The following is a 19,683-nucleotide window of genomic DNA, read 5'->3' on the forward strand; positions in this document are numbered from 1 at the left end:
TCTTCCTTTAGTGGAAAAGTGGACAGCATAAACAGTGTTTATTAAGTGATAGTGAGAAGGCAACACTTCCAGCTAGTGGCCCACTGCCGCCCGCCCTCACTACCCACCGGCTATAAACACCCCCACCCACCCACACTCCACCCCACCCACGTATCACCACCCACCCTCTCTCTCTCCTGTGAACTTCAAATTATACAAGCCTCCTCTGGGATGACTTCACACCGCAAAATAGCAAGATTATCTACGCTATCTGGCTATTGTCCCAGTAGATACTGCAGTGTTTGTGGGTATACCACAAGGGACAAAGATCTTCTTGGATGTAAAGAGCCTACTTGTTCCAACTACTGCCACACAGATTGCACTCCAGAAGAAGAATTTTGTTGCAGCCAGGTTGAAAATTTCAGAAAATTTAAGGATATCCATAATCCTGTGGTATATGTGGATACAAGCCTGGAGCTACAGGAGGAAGGTTCAGAAGTCCTACCTCAGGGACTCCTGTCCAAAGATCAAGACTGCCCTCTTGGGCTGTGTTGTAAAGTTGCAGCTAAGATAATCCATCACAGGGAAGCACTTCATGAGCTCCTCAAATCATTAGATAACCTACAAGCTATTGTAGAAGGCCAGTGCAAGCCTACATCAAGTGACGCAAGTTGCTCAGCTGATGGTGACACTATTGACAAAGACTGGAAGTCCCACACTGAGCTTAACTCAGGGGTAAACATCTGGTGGAATTCTGTCATCGCTAAGGTCCCACAGACTGACAGAGTTCAAAACACTACCTTTGGGAATTCTAACACAATTCCTCTGACCACCACAGAGGGAACAAATCCTCTTCCCAGCAACGTGGGAAGCCTTGGATCTGTTAATTCTCCTACACCTGACATCTCTGCTTCAGCCACTGCCAGTCTACTTGACAGTGCACATACCATCCCTGATCCTACACCTGTCAGCACACCTGCCGATACTATTCTAGAATCTGGTAGTAGTGCTTCGACAGCAAGCTCTGAGCCAGGAGTTTCTCCACCAGAGAACGGTGCAGTTAGTGATCAGGGAACTATCACTGCACCTGATCACCTGCTACGCCGAAGTACGAACAGCAGGGACACATCTGTCAGAACTGGTAGAGGGCGGGGTAGAGGACGTGGAGGAGGACGTGGTGGAGGAAGACATCTACAGCCGTCTCACCCTCCACTAACACAGTTCCAGCGGCAGAATCCGAGGACAAATCTGCGAAACACAGGAGGTACAACAAATCCTAGTCCACCCTCCCAGGCACCTAGGCTGTGCTCTCGCTGTCACCGGAAGGGGCACTCTGCCAACAACTGCCTGCGAGATACCAGGTGTAACTACTGCTACAAGAAAGGACATAAGGAGGACCAGTGTCGGAAGAAAAAGGAACTTGACAGACAGGGCCACCTGTTTAGAGACCTGTTCTCAGAACAAACCAGCAGGATCTCTGAATTGGTAAACACTCTCACACGTCACCCACTTAGCTACTCCTATCCCAGCCCATCAGGTGGGATTGGGCCTTATACAAGACCACAGACCTACATCCCTGCAGCTGCCTCAGTACCCTACCTCTCTCAAGGGCAGGCACCTTACATTCCCTACACACCCACCACCTCAAGCTGACCACTTCATCATGAGGAGCCAGTCTATCAGCATCCTGTCGGCCAACATTAGAGGTTTCATTACTAATGTTGGAGAGCTCACACATAGCTTTGTGAACACTCGACGTCCCGACATGATAGCTGTTGTTGAAACATTTTTGGATGACAGGACTCCAGAAAATTTTGCAAGAATTGCTGGCTACACCTCATGGATGAGAAGAGACAGGCAAGGGCAAGGAGGTGGTGTTGCTGTGTGCTTCTCTAAAAGTGTTCATGCCCAGCACATAGATGTTGCCACCCCTACACATCTTGAAATGATGTTCTTCAAGCTCTGTATAAACACTAGTACCTCTGTACTAGCATGTGCAATGTACAGACCTCAGTGGCAACATGCAGACCCTATCAACTTCCTAATGGAAAATATTGACTCCCTTCTGCTACAACACAACTGTCAACATATTATAATTGTTGGTGACCTCAACCAGCACCTTATACAGAGGGACTTTGATGACCTTCTTTCAGTGTTTGACATGAGAAACTTTGTTGATTTCCCTACTCATATCTCTGGCTCCTCCCTTGACCCAGTAGTGAGTGATCTGGCAGAAGGCATAGTCACTTGTCAACCCCTCGGCTACGTTGGATCGTCTGACCACAAGGCTGTTTTTACCACACTTAAGATCCCAACAGAACGAGGTGAGGAGTCCACACGCACAACCTGGCTATGGGAAAGAGGTAATTGGCCAGCCCTTTGCTCTGAGCTCGCCACCACCGACTGGAATGCTCTTCTCCAGGGGGATGTTGACAACCAAGTGAAAGCCTTCACTGGACACATCCTTAATCTGCAACAAGAACACATTCCTCACCGGCAATATGTGACAAAGCCTACAGATCAGCCTTGGTTTGGCTTTCGTTGTAGAGAGGCTGCTACTGCTAAGTACAAAGCATGGCGAAGGTATAAGAGACATCCTACCACCTATAACAGGAACTTGCACATGCAAGCCTGTAGGCATATGGGTGATGTTCAAAAGTGGGCCATTACTAAATGGGAGGTGGACACTAAAAGAAAGTTAGCATCAGGTAGGGTAGGCTCCAAAACCTGGTGGTCCCTGGTCAAGGACAGACAAGGTTATCTGCCTGATGAACTTATTCCACCTCTAAATCGACAGGATGGGACCACCTCTACTAGTAGTCAAGAGAAGGCGGACCTCTTTGCTGAACACTTTGCTACCAAAATGCAAGTTCCTGATCCAGCAAGGGACCCTCCTTGGCTAGCTGCAAGAACTGTGTCAAAACTGTCAGTGGTGACAATAAGGCAGGAGGAGGTGCATTTCCTTCTTAAATCACTTGACCAAGAAAAGGCTGTGGGCCCAGACAAGTTGAGCCCAAGATTGTTGAGAAGATGTGCAGACCAGCTAGCAGCACCTCTAACTCGCATCTTTCAGCACTGCCTAGTACAGTGTAAATGGCCCTCTCCATGGAAAGAGGCAAATGTAGTCCCTGTTCACAAAAAGAAGAGCAGAGCAGAAATCAGCAACTACAGACCAGTGTCACTCCTGTCAATCACTGGTAAGATCCTTGAGACAATAATCTCAAGACAAATGACAGATTTTTTTGACTACCACTCACTACTTTGTGATCGTCAATATGGCTTCAGGAAAGGTTACTCTGCTGCTGATCTGTTGTTAAACCTCTCCACTAAGTGGCACCAGTGACTGGATGAATCCAAAGTCAGCTGTGTGGTAGCACTGGACATTGCTGGCGCTTTCGACCGGGTGTGGCACCAGGGCCTCTTAGCAAAACTTCAAGCACTGGGAATTGCAGGCTCTACGCTATGTCTCCTCAGTGATTACCTTCATGGTAGATCTCTAAGTGTAGTCCTCAATGGAACGGAATCAGCAAGGCATCCTATTGGGGCAAGCGTTCCACAAGGAAGTGTGCTGGGTCCACTGTTATGGAATGTCTACTTCAACGACCTTCTTCATCTCATCCCAGAATCACATGCATATGCAGACGACTGTACACTGACATTCACTTATCCAAGAGAAGAAATGCCAGCTGCTCTAAGCTACATCAATCACCAGCTGAGAGCTATATCAGCTTGGGGAAATAGATGGCAAGTAACATTTGCACCTGAAAAAACGCAAATGATGTTCGTCTCTAGGCACCATGATGGTAATGCTGGCGCAGTAGTAAGGATGAATGGGACGATGTTGGCACCTGGAGAAGAAGTTGATATCCTTGGGGTGAAATTTGACTCCAAACTAACCATGAAGAACCATGTTGTAAATCTTGCAAACAAGGCAGCCAGGAAGCTTACAGCACTTCGCCGTATCTCGCATCTGCTTGACAGTAGGGGTTGCAAGATCCTGTACGAGGCACAAGTACGCTCACACCTTGAGTATGCTCCACTTTCTTGGTTTGCCTGCCCCCCCTCTCATCTGCGACTGCTTGACAGAGTAGAGAACAGAGCAAGACGTCTCATCTCTCGCCTGGACCCATCCTGGATAGATCTGTCATTTCAGCAGAGCCTTCAACATAGGAGGGATGTGGGTGGCCTTACTGTTATGTACAAGGCCAATATTGTCAAAATACCACACTTGGATCCACTTCGAGGACAGCGTGAAACAAGCTTTTATGCCACAAGACGGGCAGAAAGCAGCAACTTCACTCTGGCTGTACCCTTCTCCAGAACATCACTCCATCTGAGATCATACATACCCAGGATGACTCGAGTATGGAACACATTCGTACAGCATAATGATGTCAACGAGATAACGTCAGTTGATCAAATGAAAATGCTGGCCCACAGATGGCTCCAACTTCATCCTGTTCCCTACTTGTATGTCTCATAACAAAAATGCTTTCAAATGAGCTGATGTAGGTAACAGCTCTTAGCTTGCCAATAAAGTTAGGAATCCTTAACCTGTAAATAGCTGTCAATAAAGCTAGGGATCCTTAACCTTGTCAAACCCTGTGTAAAAAAAAAAAAAAAAAAAAAAAAAAAAAAAAAGTGAGAGAGAGAGAGAGAATGAGAATGAATGAATGTAATTGCTTCCTTCATACATTAATAATAAACATGAATAACTATTCTAATTGTCTTCAGAATTTCTTAGTTTTCCATCTCTGATAATTAGTTTTGCCACCTAGTGTATTTTTTTATAATAAACAGTACAAATGTCTTTGTGTCCATCACTTAACCACTGTATATATGTGCCTAATTTAAAAAAATAGTGTTTTTCTGTATTTGGATTGTGGGTGTTTTAAAAAAAAATTTTGTGAATTTTTTTTAAAACTTTGTATCACATTTTTCTCTTCTAGGTCGTGCTGGGGAAAAAGGAACAGCGTACACACTTGTTACAGAAAAAGATAAAGAATTTGCAGGGCATTTGGTACGAAACCTTGAGGGTGCTGCCCAAGAGGTACCATCAGAGCTATTAGAGCTAGCTATGCAGAGTTCTTGGTTCCGTAAATCTCGATTCAAACAAGGCAAAGCTAAGGCTCTTGGAGGAAGAGGCTTGGGCTTCAGAGAGCGCCCAGGACTGGGGTCAACTCCGATCAGTGAATCGGCAGGTTAGAGTGCTGACCATTTTTTGTTCATAATTTCTGTTTAATAATGTCAGGAGCTGCTAGAGAATGGTTTTTAAAGTTCTGGATATAAAAAGTGTGTGAAAGTTTCTTCAAGGCTTTATATTTCATATTGATAAGGAAGGTTGCATGATAATTGACATAAACTTGTATAGGAAAGATTGTGCATACCTTAGCAGTTTAGAAAGACTTGCTTTATGCTGTATATGTCACTACATTGCATGGTACTGTAGGTTTGATTTCTGCAGTATTCCTTGATTTTAGATTCTCCTCTTTGCCTACTATGACAGATTCTCCTCTTGCACTCAGGGCTGTCAAGACTGTCATTCTTTCCATTATCTGAAAATTCCCTAAGCATTCACTTCACCCTACTCACCACCCCTCACCCAAAATCTTTCTTCTGCCACACTGGTGCAGTATGGCCCACTACTATTATTCTTGTCCCCACATTTCTCAGATTAAAACATGGTTTTCTTTCCATGGTTAATTTAGACAAATGGACACATTTGCATCATTTACATATTTTATTTAGGCCATGTTTTACTTGCTGGGAGCTTTATCAAGTAAGGAAAACATGGTCTATATATATTTATATAATATCCCAACAGAAGTGGAACAGAATTCTTCCTCCGTAAGCCATGCGTGTTGTAAGAGGCGACTAAAATGCTGGGAGCAAGGGGCTAGTAACCCCTTCTCCTGTATATATTACTAAATTTGAAAGGAGAAACTTTTGTTTTTCCTTTTGGGCCACCCCGCCTCGGTGGGATACGGCCGGTGTGTTGAAAGGAGAAATATCCCAACATAGGAAAGATATCCATTTACTTAATTTGACTTGTGAAATCATAATAACACGATTGCAAGCAAACCACAGACAGGTGGGATTTGAGCCCATGGAAAGTGAGTCTTAAAACTTCAGGCCAGTGTGTAAGCAACTCGGCCAGTTGGCTACAGTAAGATTCATCCAACTAGGTATATTTCTATATACCATAGGGAAGTCAGCATAGGCCCCACTGTGACCATAATTCAAGTTTTTACAGATGACTTTCCCACCAACGTGGGTGTGGCAAAATCTAGCTCAAGTCTGGCTAACCAGTTTCCCAGAATCCCTTCACAAAATGTTACCTTGCTTACACTCCAACAGTTCATCAAGTCCCAAAAACCATTGGACTCCACTTCTGTCTAACACCAGTCATATCCTGTTTCCACAGTTTATTCAGCATAGCTTTGAAATCTATTTAGCTCTTTGCTGGAGACACCTGATTTGATGATTTTATACATTTTCACATTCAAACTCTTCTGACCATTTTAACTTTGTTTTGCTTAATGGCTAATCATTCCATTTCCTTTCATTCTTTACACCTGCAGCCATTCTTTTCTTTAAATCCCTATTACTTACACTTTTTTTTTCAACAATTCGGCCATCTACCACCTAGGCAGGGTGAGCCAAAAAGAAAGAAAATCCCCAAAACAAAAATACTTTCATCATCATTCAACACTTTCGCCTCACTCATACATAATTACTGTTTTTGCAGAGGCACCCAGATACAACAGTTTAGAAGCATATATAAAGATACAATATACAAAGTGACCTGATATAATTTAAACAACGTCATGGCCCCAATTATATATATATTTTTTTTTTCTTTTTTTCAACAAGTCGGCCGTCTCCCACCAAGGCAGGGTGACCCAAAAAAGAAAGAAAATCCCCAAAAAGAAAATACTTTCATCATCATTCAACACTTTCACCACACTCACACATTATCGCTGCTTTTGCAGAGGTGCTCAGAATACAACAGTTTAGAAGCATATACGTATAAAGATACACAACATATCCCTCCAAACTGCCAATATCCCAAACCCCTCCTTTAAAGTGCAAGCATTGTACTTCCCATTTCCAGGACTCGAGTCCGACTATATGAAAATAACCGGTTTCCCTGAATCCCTTCACTAAATATTACCCTGCTCACACTCCAACAGATCGTCAGGTCCCAAATATCATTCGTCTCCATTCACTCCTATCTAACACGCTCATGCACGCTTGCTGGAAGTCCAAGCCCCTCGCCCACAAAACCTCCTTTACCCCCTCTTTCCAACCCTTTCGAGGACGACCCCTACCCCTCTTTCCTTCCCCTATAGATTTATATGCTTTCCATGTCATTCTACTTTGATCCATTCTCTCTAAATGACCAAACCACCTCAACAACCCCTCTTCTGCCCTCTGACTAATGCTTTTATTAACTCCACACCTTCTCCTAATTTCCACACTCCGAATTTTCTGCATAATATTTACACCACACATTGCCCTTAGACAGGACATCTCCACTGCCTCCAACCATCTCCTCGCTGCTGCATTTACCACCCAAGCTTCACATCCATCCATCTTTCTTTCTTTCTTTCTTTCTTTCTTTCTTTCAACACACCAGCCGTATCCCACCGAGGCGGGGTGGCCCAAAAGGAAAAATGAAAGCTTCTCCTTTTACATTTAGTAATATATACAGGAGAAGAGGTTACTAGCCCCTTGCTCCCGGCATGGCTTACGGAGGAAGAATTCTGTTCCACTTCCCCATGGAGGTAAGAGGAAATAAACAAGAACAAGAAAGAAAATAGAAGAAAACCCAGAGGGGTGTGTGTATATATATGCTTGTACATGTATGTGTAGTGTGACCTAAGTGTAAGTAGAAGTAGCATGACGTACCTGAAATCTTGCATGTTTATGAGACAGAAAAAAGGACACCAGCAATCCTACCATCATGTAAAACAATTACAGGCTTTCGTTTTACACTCACTTGGCAGCACGGTAGTACCTCTCAGTAAACTTGTTCCCCTATAATTTTTACAGTCTCTTATGTCCCCCTTCCCTTTATATAAAGGAACTATACATGCATTTCAATTTCCTCAGCTTTCTTTCTTTGTATTTTTGTTTTTAACCCTTAAACGGTCCAAACAGATCGACGTTCAAATTCGTAGTGCTAAAAAGTAGATCTACTTTTTTTTGCATATTTTCAAATATAACGAAAAAAAATGTAGATATACGTTTGGACCATTTAAGGGTTAAATGCAGAAGTGGTAACCAGCCCTCTACACTTGGCAATTTTTATTTATTGTATTTTAATGAACTGCATGATGCCAGTAAATAAACTCCCTTTTTTTGTCCACATTTTAATTTTTTTAATTTTATTTTTGTTAGTTTTCTTTCTTATTCTTAAAGTAGCTCATGATTTATTTAAATAAATAAATTCCTAGCCCACAATTTAGGAATGATTGTAAATATTGTTGGGGTATATCTAGTTTTATCTTCAGTTTGTTTGTTATTCATGGCAGTGTGACTTTTATTCTTTTACATTAGTAAGTGTTGGTGGAGGCAGTGGAGGAGGTGTGGCAGTAGGCCCAGCTAGTCAAGCATATGGAGGGGGTGACCCTAGCATGACAGGCCCTGCTACTAATCGTCTTGCTGCTATGAAAGCTGCATTTCACTCACAGTACAAGAACCAGGTTAGTTCTCTAGTTTAATAATATTTGAATTGTGCTCATGTTTTGTTAAATCTCTGCATTATTATTGTGTGATTTATTATATTTTTAAAATATTGGATTCTACAAAATAGCTTTATATAGAGTATATTTAATCATGCAGCATGTTTGATAATGTGGAACCATATGCAGACTATCACCAGACAACTCTGCACTCTGCTCTGTACTTAAAAAATGCCCCTCAAAGAAGGTTCCTTGATGCTGGTGAGGGGCTCTTGATCTAGAGAGCTGGATCTGTGCTCTAGTTCCCTGGATTGAGCCTGAATGCCTTCCACCCCCCCCCCCACAGGTGCTCTATAACCCTATGGGTTTAGTGCTTTCCCCTTGATTATAATAATAATAATAATAAGTGTACTTAAACAAATCCTTCCACTATCACTCAGGCTAGCTCTACAGTAATCTACTTGGCTGATTTTTAATTCATTTTATGCATCTTGCTGAATGTTCAGGGCTTTTTCAAGGTCTCAGAATGGTACATGGGCAAAGATCAGTGGAGGTCTGTACAGTATTAACCTCTTTAACCCCTTGAGGGTCTAGACCCCCCAATCTGAAAATTGTCCACATGGTCCAAGAATTTAAAAAAAAAAAAAAATTCTTATGCGGTGGTAGAGAACTTTTTCTGAAGGTAATAAAGCAAAAAGTATGAAATTTGATGGAAAACTGATGAAATTATACATCGCGAATTTTGCTGTGTCAGTGATATTTACACATCGGCGATTTTGCCCACTTTGAGTCCTACTGTAGGCAAATTACATTGTTCCAGTTGACCAAATTATTAGCTATTTTGCTAGTATGGATTCCATTTTTATTGACTGAGCACAAGAAACTGCCCAATCAACTATTTCAACTACCCAATAAAGTGGTCAGAAATTGGTAATTTGGCCAATTTCACACAAATTTTAAAATATTCAAATATCAAAATAGGTCCAGAATAAACAATGCAGGCATTCCTGGCACTAAAATAACATTTCCTCTGTTATGTTCCCAGGCTTTACACATGAATTTTTTATTCACACAAAATTTTTATTCACATAGAAAAACAGAAGATGTACTCTTACGCAGATATTGTAATAATTGTATAAATAACATCAGGGTATTCATGAATGCCTATCAGACCCACCAGTTGATGTGTATTGGATGTGTGATGTGATTTGTTTACTCTTGAACATCGGGAAAAATTGAATATTTCCGCTTCTTTGAGCTCAATTTCACGCTATTTTCAGTCCTAAAACTAATGAAAATCATCTTTATTTCTATAATATATATTCCATTCTGTCAAATGAGACCAAGACAGTGAGAATACAACCATGAAAACCCTACAAAAATACACCGCAAACTAGCTGTTTTAAGCCAAAAACACGGTTACGTTTTTTCTCATTATTCCCCGCGTGCTGAAGAATTTATTTTATATGGTGCACACTTACTGCGTTGACCCATTCTCTCATATCTAGACCCAAATTTACCATTCACAGCTTATCTGAGTGAGCTGAGCTTATGTTACAAAATCTGATATCCATAAAGTATAGACATCTCCAGAGAATACTTGAAGGTCAACTTATTGATCCCCCTCTAGAATCTATCCTGTTTCTGGTTTTGTAACAGTTTGTCGAAATATATCCTGGTCTGGTTTAGATAAATTTCAATATTACTTTGTGATTGCAATTGGGAGAACATAAACTAATTAAATAAAATTTGAGATCTTTAATAACAAAGTTGTCTAGGTAGACAGTATCAAAGTAAATAAGTTTGATATAATTTAGGATATAAGCTCCTACACTACTCTGTAATGCAGTGTTAAATTGTACATACAGCAATAAAGTGCTAAGGCCATATTTTGTAATAGTATGACTCACAAGTATTGTCTGGTACATTGATATATACATATATATATAAATATATATATATATATATATATATGTATATATATGTATATATATGTATATATATGTACATATATGTATATATATATATATATGGTAGTAGGTTGGTAGACAGCAACCACCCAGGGAGGTACTACCGTCCTGCCAAGTGAGTGTAAAACGAAGCCTGTGATTGTTTTACATGATGGTAGGATTGCTGATGTCTTTTGTCTGTCTCATAAATATGCAAGATTACAGGCATGTCTTGCTACTTCTACTTACACTTAGGTCACACTACACATACATGTACACATTTATTTATACACACTCATCTGAGTTTTCTTTGATTTTATCTTAATAGTTCTTGGTCTTATTAATTTTCCTTTTATATCCATGGGGAAGTGGAATAAGAATCTTTCCTCCGTAAGCCATGCGTGTTGTAAAAGTCAACTAAAATGCCGGGAACAATGGGCTAGTAACCCCTTTTCCTGTAAAGATTACTAAAAAGAATAAGAAGAAGAAAATTGTCAAAGTGGGAAGTCTGAATGTGCGTGGATGTTGTGCAGATGATAAGAAAGAGATGATTGTGGATGTTATGAATGAGAAGAAGCTGGATGTCCTGGCTTTAAGTGAAACAAAGCTGAAGGGGGTGGGAGAGTTTCAGTGGAGAGGAATAAATGGGATTAGGTCAGGGGTTTCAAATAGAGTTAGAGCTAAAGAAGGAGTAGCAATGATGTTGAAGGATAAGCTATGGCAGGAAAAGAGGGACTATAAATGTATTAATTCAAGGATTATGTGGAGTAAAATAAAGATTGGATGTGAAAAGTGGGTTATAATAAGCGTGTATGCACCTGGAGAAGAGAGAAGTGTAGAGGAGAGAGAGAGATTTTGGGAAATGTTGAGTGAATGCGTGGGGAGTTTTGAATCAAGTGTGAGAGTAATGGTGGTTGGGGATTTTAATGCTAAAGTGGGTAAAAATGTTATGGAGGGAGTAGTAGGTAAATTTGGGGTGCCAGGGGTAAATGTAAATGGGGAGCCTTTAATTGAGCTATGTGTAGAAAGAAATTTGGTAATAAGTAATACATATTTTATGAAAAAGAGGATAAATAAATATACAAGGTATGATGTAGCACGTAATGAAAGTAGTTTATTAGATTATGTATTGGTGGATAAAAGGTTGATGAGTAGGCTCCAGGATGTACATGTTTATAGAGGGGCAACTGATATATCGGATCATTATTTAGTTGTAGCTACAGTTAGAGTAAGAGGTAGATGGGAAAAGAGGAAGGTGGCAACAACAAGTAAGAGGGAGGTGAAAGTGTATAAACTAAGGGAGGAGGAAGTTCGGGTGAGATATAAGCGACTATTGGCAGAAAGGTGGGCTAGTGCAAAGATGAGTAGTGGGGGGGTTGAAGAGGGTTGGAATAGTTTTAAAAATGCAGTATTAGAATGTGGGGCAGAAGTTTGTGGTTATAGGAGGGTGGGGGCAGGAGGAAAGAGGAGTGATTGGTGGAATGATGAAGTAAAGGGTGTGATAAAAGAGAAAAAGGTAGCTTATGAGAGGTTTTTACAAAGCAGAAGTGTTATAAGAAGAGCAGAGTATATGGAGAGTAAAAGAAAGGTAAAGAGAGTGGTGAGAGAGTGCAAAAGGAGAGCAGATGATAGAGTGGGAGAGGCACTGTCAAGAAATTTTAATGAAAATAAGAAAAAATTTTGGAGTGAGTTAAACAAGTTAAGAAAGCCTAGGGAAAATATGGATTTGTCAGTTAAAAACAGAGTAGGGGAGTTAGTAGATGGGGAGATGGAGGTATTGGGAAGATGGCGAGAATATTTTGAGGAACTTTTAAATGTTAAGGAAGAAACAGAGGCAGTAATTTCATGCACTGGTCAGGGAGGTATACCATCTTTTAGGAGTGAAGAAGAGCAGAATGTAAGTGTGGGGGAGGTACGTGAGGCATTACGTAAAATGAAAGGGGGTAAAGCAGCTGGAACTGATGGGATCATGACAGAAATGTTAAAAGCAGGGGGGGATATAGTGTTGGAGTGGTTGGTACTTTTGTTTAATAAATGTATGAAAGAGGGGAAGGTACCTAGGGATTGGCAGAGAGCATGTATAGTCCCTTTATATAAAGGGAAAGGGGACAAAAGAGACTGTAAAAATTATAGAGGAATAAGCTTACTGAGTATACCAGGAAAAGTGTACGGTAGGGTTATAATTGAAAGAATTAGAGGTAAGACAGAATGTAGGATTGCGGATGAGCAAGGAGGTTTTAGAGTGGGTAGGGGATGTGTAGATCAGGTGTTTACATTGAAGCATATATGTGAACAGTATTTAGATAAAGATAGGGAAGTTTTTATTGCATTTATGGATTTAGAAAAGGCATATGATAGAGTGGATAGAGGAGCAATGTGGCAGATGTTGCAAGTATATGGAATAGGTGGTAAGTTATTAAATGCTGTAAAGAGTTTTTATGAGGATAGTGAGGCTCAGGTTAGGGTGTGTAGAAGAGAGGGAGACTACTTCCCGGTAAAAGTAGGTCTTAGACAGGGATGTGTAATGTCACCATGGTTGTTTAATATATTTATAGATGGGGTTGTAAAGGAAGTAAATGCTAGGGTGTTTGGGAGAGGGGTGGGATTAAATTATGGGGAATCAAATTCAAAATGGGAATTGACACAGTTACTTTTTGCTGATGATACTGTGCTTATGGGAGATTCTAAAGAAAAATTGCAAAGGTTAGTGGATGAGTTTGGGAATGTGTGTAAAGGTAGAAAGTTGAAAGTGAACATAGAAAAGAGTAAGGTGATGAGGGTGTCAAATGATTTAGATAAAGAAAAATTGGATATCAAATTGGGGAGGAGGAGTATGGAAGAAGTGAATGTTTTCAGATACTTGGGAGTTGACGTGTCGGCGGATGGATTTATGAAGGATGAGGTTAATCATAGAATTGATGAGGGAAAAAAGGTGAGTGGTGCGTTGAGGTATATGTGGAGTCAAAAAACGTTATCTATGGAGGCAAAGAAGGGAATGTATGAAAGTATAGTAGTACCAACACTCTTATATGGGTGTGAAGCTTGGGTGGTAAATGCAGCAGCGAGGAGACGGTTGGAGGCAGCGGAGATGTCCTGTTTAAGGGCAATGTGTGGTGTAAATATTATGCAGAAAATTCGGAGTGTGGAAATTAGGAGAAGGTGTGGAGTTAATAAAAGTATTAGTCAGAGGGCAGAAGAGGGGTTGTTGAGGTGGTTTGGTCATTTAGAGAGAATGGATCACAGTAGAATGACATGGAAAGCATATAAATCTATAGGGGAAGGAAGGCGGGGTAGGGGTCGTCCTCGAAAGGGTTGGAGAGAGGGGGTAAAGGAGGTTTTGTGGGTAAGGGGCTTGGACTTCCAGCAAGCGTGCGTGAGCGTGTTAGATAGGAGTGAATGGAGACGAATGGTACTTGGGACCTGACGATCTGTTGGAGTGTGAGCAGGGTAATATTTAGTGAAGGGATTCAGGGAAACCGGTTATTTTCATATAGTCGGACTTGAGTCCTGGAAATGGGAAGTACAATGCCTGCACTTTAAAGGAGGGTTTTGGGATATTGGCAGTTTGGAGGGATATGTTGTGTATCTTTATATGTTTATGCTTCTAGACTGTTGTATTCTGAGCACCTCTGCAAAAACAGTGATAATGTGCGAGTGTGGTGAAAGTGTTGAATGATGATGAAAGTATTTTCTTTTTGGGGATTTTCTTTCTTTTTTGGGTCACCCTGCCTCGGTGGGAGACGGCCGACTTGTTGAAAAAAAAAAAAAAAAAAAAAAAAAAAAATATATATATATTTTCACAACAAGTTGGCTGTCTCCCACCGAGGCAGAGTGACCCAAAAAGAAAGAAAATCCCCAAAAAGAAAATACTTTCATCATCTTTCAAGACTTTCACCTCACTCATATGTAATCACTGTCTTTGCAGAAGCACTCAGATACAACAGTTTAGAAGCATATATAAAGGTATATAACATATCCCTCCAAACTGCCAATATCCCAAACCCCTCCTTTAAAGTGCAGGCATTGTACTTCCCATTTCCGGTACTCAAGCCTAGCTATAAAAAATAACCAGTTTCCCTGAATCCCTTCACTAAATATTACCCTGCTCGCACTCCAACAGTTCGTCGGGTCCCTAAACCCATTCGTCTCGATTCACTCATATCTAACACGCTCACGCACACTTGCTGGAAGTCCAAACCCCTCGCCCACAGAACCTCCTTTGCCCTCTCCTTCCAACCTTTTTGAAGATGACCAGGAGGCCTGGTCTCAGACCGGGCCGCGGGGGCGTTGACCCCCGGAACTCTCTCCAGGTAAACTCCAGGTACCCCGCCTTCCTTCTCCTACAGATTTATACACTCTCCATGCCATTGTACTTTGATCCATTCTCTCTATATGACCAAACCACCTGAACAATTGCTCTTCAGCCCCCCTGACTAATACTTTTATTAACTCCACACCTTCTAATTTCCACACTACGAATTCTCTGCATAATATTTACACCACACATTGCCCTTAGACAGGACATCTCCACTGCCTCCAACCACCTCTTCACTGCAGCATTTACAACCCAAGCTTTACACCCATATGAGATTGTTGGTACCACTATACTTTCATACATTTTCTTCTTTGCCTCCATTGATAACGTTTTTTGTCTCCACATATACTTCAACGCACCACTCACCTTTTTTCCTTCATCACTTCTGTGGTTAACATCATCCTTCATAACCTCATCTGCTGACACATCAACTCCCAAATATCTGAAAACTTTCACTTCTTCCATTCTCCCTCTCTCCAATGTGATATCCAATTTTTCTTTATCTAAATCATTTGATATCCTCATCACCTTTCTCTTATCTGTGCTCGCTTTCAACTTTCTACCTTTACACACCCTCCCAAACTCGTCCACTAACCGTTGCAACTTTTCTTTAGAATCTCCCATAAGCACAGTATCATCAGCAAAAAGTAACTGTGTCAACTCCCATTTTGTATTTGATTCTGCATAATTTAATCCCACCCCTCTCCCCAACACCCTAGCATTTACTTCTTTTACAACCCCATCTATAAATATATTAAACAACCATGGTGACATTACACATACCTGTCTGAGACCTACTTTTTCCGGGACGTAATCTCCCTCTCTAATACACACCCTAACCTGAGCCTCACTATCCTCATAAAAACTCTTTACAGCATTTAGTAACTTACTGCCTATTCCATATACATGTACCTGCAACGTCTGCCACATTGCTCCCCTATCCACTCTATCATGTAGCTTTTCTAAATCCACAAATGCAATGGAAACTTCCGTACCTTTATCTAGATGCTGTTCACATATATGCTTCAATGTAAACACTTGATCAACACATCCCCTACCCACTCTAAATCCTCCTTGCTCATCCGCAGTCCTACTCTGTCTTATCTCTAATTCTTTCAATAATAACCCTACCGTACACTTTTCCTGGTATACTCAGTAAACTTATTCCCCTATAATTTTTACAATCTCTTTTGTCCCCTTTCCCTTTATATAAAGGAACTATACATGCTCTCTGCCACTCCCTAGGTACCTTCCCCTCTTATATACATTCCTTCTTCTTTCAGCACATCGGCCGTATCCCACCGAGGCGGGGTGGCCCAAAAGAAAAAACAAAAATTTCTCCTTTTAAATTTAGTAATATATACAGGAGAAGGGGTTACTAGCCCTTTGCTCCCTGCATTTTAGTCGCCTCTTACGACATGCATGGCTTACGGAGGAAGAATTCTGTTCCACTTCCCCATGGAGGTTATATACATTTATTAAACAAAAATACCAACCACTCCAACACTATATCCCCCTCCTGATTTTAAAATTTCTGTCATAATCCTGTCAGTTCCAGGTGCTTTACCCCCTTTCATTCTACGTAATGCCTCACACACCTCCCCCACACTCGCATCCTGCTCTTCTTCACTCCTAAAAGATGTTCTACCTCCATGGCCAGTGCATGAAATTACCACCTCCCTTTCTTCATCGACATTTAAAAGTTCCTCAAAATATTCCCACCATCTACCCAATACCTTCAGCTCCCCATCTACTAATTTCCTTACTTTGTTTTTAACTGACAAATCTATTCATTCCCTAGGCTTTCTTAACTTGTTTATCTCACTCCAAATTTTTTTCTTATTTTCATCAACATTTCTTGACACTGCTTCTCCCACTCTATCATCTGCTCTCCTTTTACACTCTCTCACCACTCTCTTCACCTTTCTTTTACTCTCCATATACTTTGCTCTTCTTATAACACTTCTGCTTTGTAAAAACCTCTCATAAGCTACCTTTTTCTCTTTTATCACACCCTTTACTTCATCATTCCACGGATCACTCCTCTTTCCTCCTGCATCCACCCTCCTATAGCCACAAACTTCTGCCCCACATTCTAATACTGCATTTTTAAACTATTCCAACCCTCGTCAACCCCCCATCCTTCTCCACTACTCATACCTGCACTAGCCCACCTTTCTGCCAATAGTTGCTTATATCTCATCCTCACTTCCTCCTCCCTTAGTTTATACACTTTCACCTCTCTCTTACTTGCTGTTACCATTTTCCTTTTGTCCCATCTACCTCTTATTCTAACTTTAGCTACAACTAAACAATCATCCGATAAACATGTACATCCTAAAGCCTACGCATCAACCTTTTATCCACCAATACATAATCTAACAAACTACTTTCATTACGTGCTATATCATACCTTGTATACTTATTTATCCTCTTTTTCATAAAATATGTATTACTTATTACCAAACCTCTTTCTATACATAGCTCAATTAAAAGCTCCCCATTTTCATTTACCTACTACTCCCTCCACAACATTTTTTACCCACTTTAGCATTGAAATCTCCAACCACAAGTACACTCACTAAACATTTCCTAAAATCTCTCTCTCTCCTCTACTCTTCTCTCTTCTCCAGATGCATAAATGCTTACTATTACCCACTTCTCACATCCAGCCTTTATTTTACTCCACATAATCCTTGAATTAATACATTTATATTCCCTCTTTTCCTGCCATAACTTATCCTTCAACATTATTGCTACTCCTTCTTTAGCTCTAACTCTGTTTGAAACCCCTGACCTAATCCCATTTATTCCTCCCCACTGAAACTCTCCCACCCCCTTCTGCTTTGTTTCACTGAAAGCCAGGATATCCAGCTTCTTCTCATTCATAACATCCACAATCATCTCTTTCTTATCATTCGCACAACATCCACGCACATTCAAACATCCCATTTTGACGGTTTTCTTCTTTTTCTTTTTAGTAGGCTATACTGGAAAAGGGGTTACTAGCCCATTGTTCCCGGCATTTTAGTTGACTTTTACAACATGCATGGCTTACGGAGGAAAGATTCTTATTCCACTTCCCCATGGGTATAAAATATAAGAATAATACTAATATATACAAGTGTGTGTGTGAGAATGTGGGTATGTGCTCAGAGTGCTCATTATGTCTCGCTTTAAACCTGTAGAACAATGGCACAGACCTTCAAGGGGTTAAGGAGTAAAAATTGGGATATTCTTTTGTGAATTTATCCATTAATAGCATTTTATTTACTTTTTCAGTTTACTGCTGCCAGTGCAGATACATCTTGGACATTAGGTGATGTTAAGACTGTTCAAAATACACCACAACGAGAACGTAAGAGAAAGTCCAGATGGGATGATTAAATGTCATGCTGCAATTCTTTTAATAATTAACATTTTAATTTGTAGTTGTCATTTTTAGATATAAGCATCATAGGTGAAATCCATCATAAAAATCTAATAAATTTGCATTAACATCACAAACTGACATTTCAATTTGCAAATTCCTGCAGATAACCCAGAAATGGTATATTCTTTAAAAAACTGAAACCTGGTTAAATTGAAATGTATGCACTTTGCGCTACTTCCAGGTATTACAAGTATGCGAAAGTTGGGATGCTTAGGGCCTCACTTCTTTAGTCACATGGATGGAAATGGGTCTTGAAAAGTCAGTCTGTGCTGTCATGATTACCGAGACATTCATTGTAATGCTAAAAGTATATTGATCAGTGAGAAAATTTTTGTTAATTCCATCTCAAGAACCAGATGAATACTGATAATTGACAGCAACTTAAAAAAAAAATTACATGAAAACAAACACACAAAAATAAACACACACACACAGAAATAGAAGTATGTCAACAGTGTTACTTGTGTAGTACAGTGATACAGTTATTTCCCTGCCACATTATAGTAAGGGTCCCTTGCTAGCCATGATGTCATGAGACTCTTCACATGTGAGCCTTGGCTACAGGCCTCCCTCTCACTTCCTCACTAGATATAGAATGGTAGACAGGCGACTTGGTCTCCTCCTCTCAAGACTGTATAATATAAATAAACACACACACATGTATGTACATATATATTCTTCTTGCAACAAACTGCCATATTCCACCAAGGCAGGGTGGCCCAAAATTTAGTAATATATACTACAAGAGAAGGGGTTACTAGCCCCTTGCTCCCAGCATTTTACTTGCCTCTTACGACACGCATGGCTTACAGAGGAAGAATTCTGTTTCACTTCTCTGTGGAGATATATGTACAGTATTTATATATACAGTGGAACCTTGGTAATCAAACAGGCCTGTACTCGAACAATTTGGTACTCAAACGCTTTGTTCGGTAAAAAAAATCGCTCGGTAGTCGACCGTTTGCTCGGCCCTCTACCAAACAAACAAGACCTGCCAGAGCATGTGTGTCAGTCTCCTCGCAGCTGTCGTTCAGTCCAGAACTCCGCTGAACTTCATTGTAAACTACAGTGGACCCCCGCATAGCGAACTTAATCCGTGCAAGAGGGCTGGTCGTTATGCGAAATGTTCGCTATGCGAATTAATTTTCCCCATAAGAAATAATGGAAATAAAATTAATCCGTGCAAGACACCCAAAAGTATGAAAAAAAAATTTTTTTACCACAAAAAAATGTTAATTTTAGTACACACAAACTGAAAAAGGCATGCACAATTACATGACACTTACTTTTATTGAAGATCTGGTGATGATTGATGGGATG

General features: G+C 40.6%; 1 protein-coding gene across 3 annotated transcripts in view; it reads left to right on the top strand.

Moving 5' to 3' along the window:
• LOC128691568 (ATP-dependent RNA helicase DDX42) overlaps window positions 1–18,789 on the top strand; it is a 56,866-nt gene extending 38,077 nt beyond the window's left edge. For 2 of the 3 annotated variants that reach the window (XM_070088738.1, XM_070088736.1), the window contains exons 10-12: window positions 4,929–5,180; window positions 8,542–8,687; window positions 18,213–18,437. In XM_070088738.1, coding sequence (XP_069944839.1) covers window positions 4,929–5,180; window positions 8,542–8,687; window positions 18,213–18,317 — 503 coding nt within the window. In that variant the 3' untranslated portion in view covers window positions 18,318–18,437. Of the gene's footprint in view, window positions 1–4,928; window positions 5,181–8,541; window positions 8,688–18,212 lie in introns of all 3 variants that reach the window. The other variant, XM_070088735.1, reaches the window with a different exon arrangement.
• The last annotated feature ends 894 nt before the right edge of the window (window positions 18,790–19,683 follow it).

Source organism: Cherax quadricarinatus, chromosome 26 (assembly GCF_038502225.1).
Source record: "Cherax quadricarinatus isolate ZL_2023a chromosome 26, ASM3850222v1, whole genome shotgun sequence".
Lineage (NCBI taxonomy): Eukaryota > Metazoa > Arthropoda > Malacostraca > Decapoda > Parastacidae > Cherax > Cherax quadricarinatus.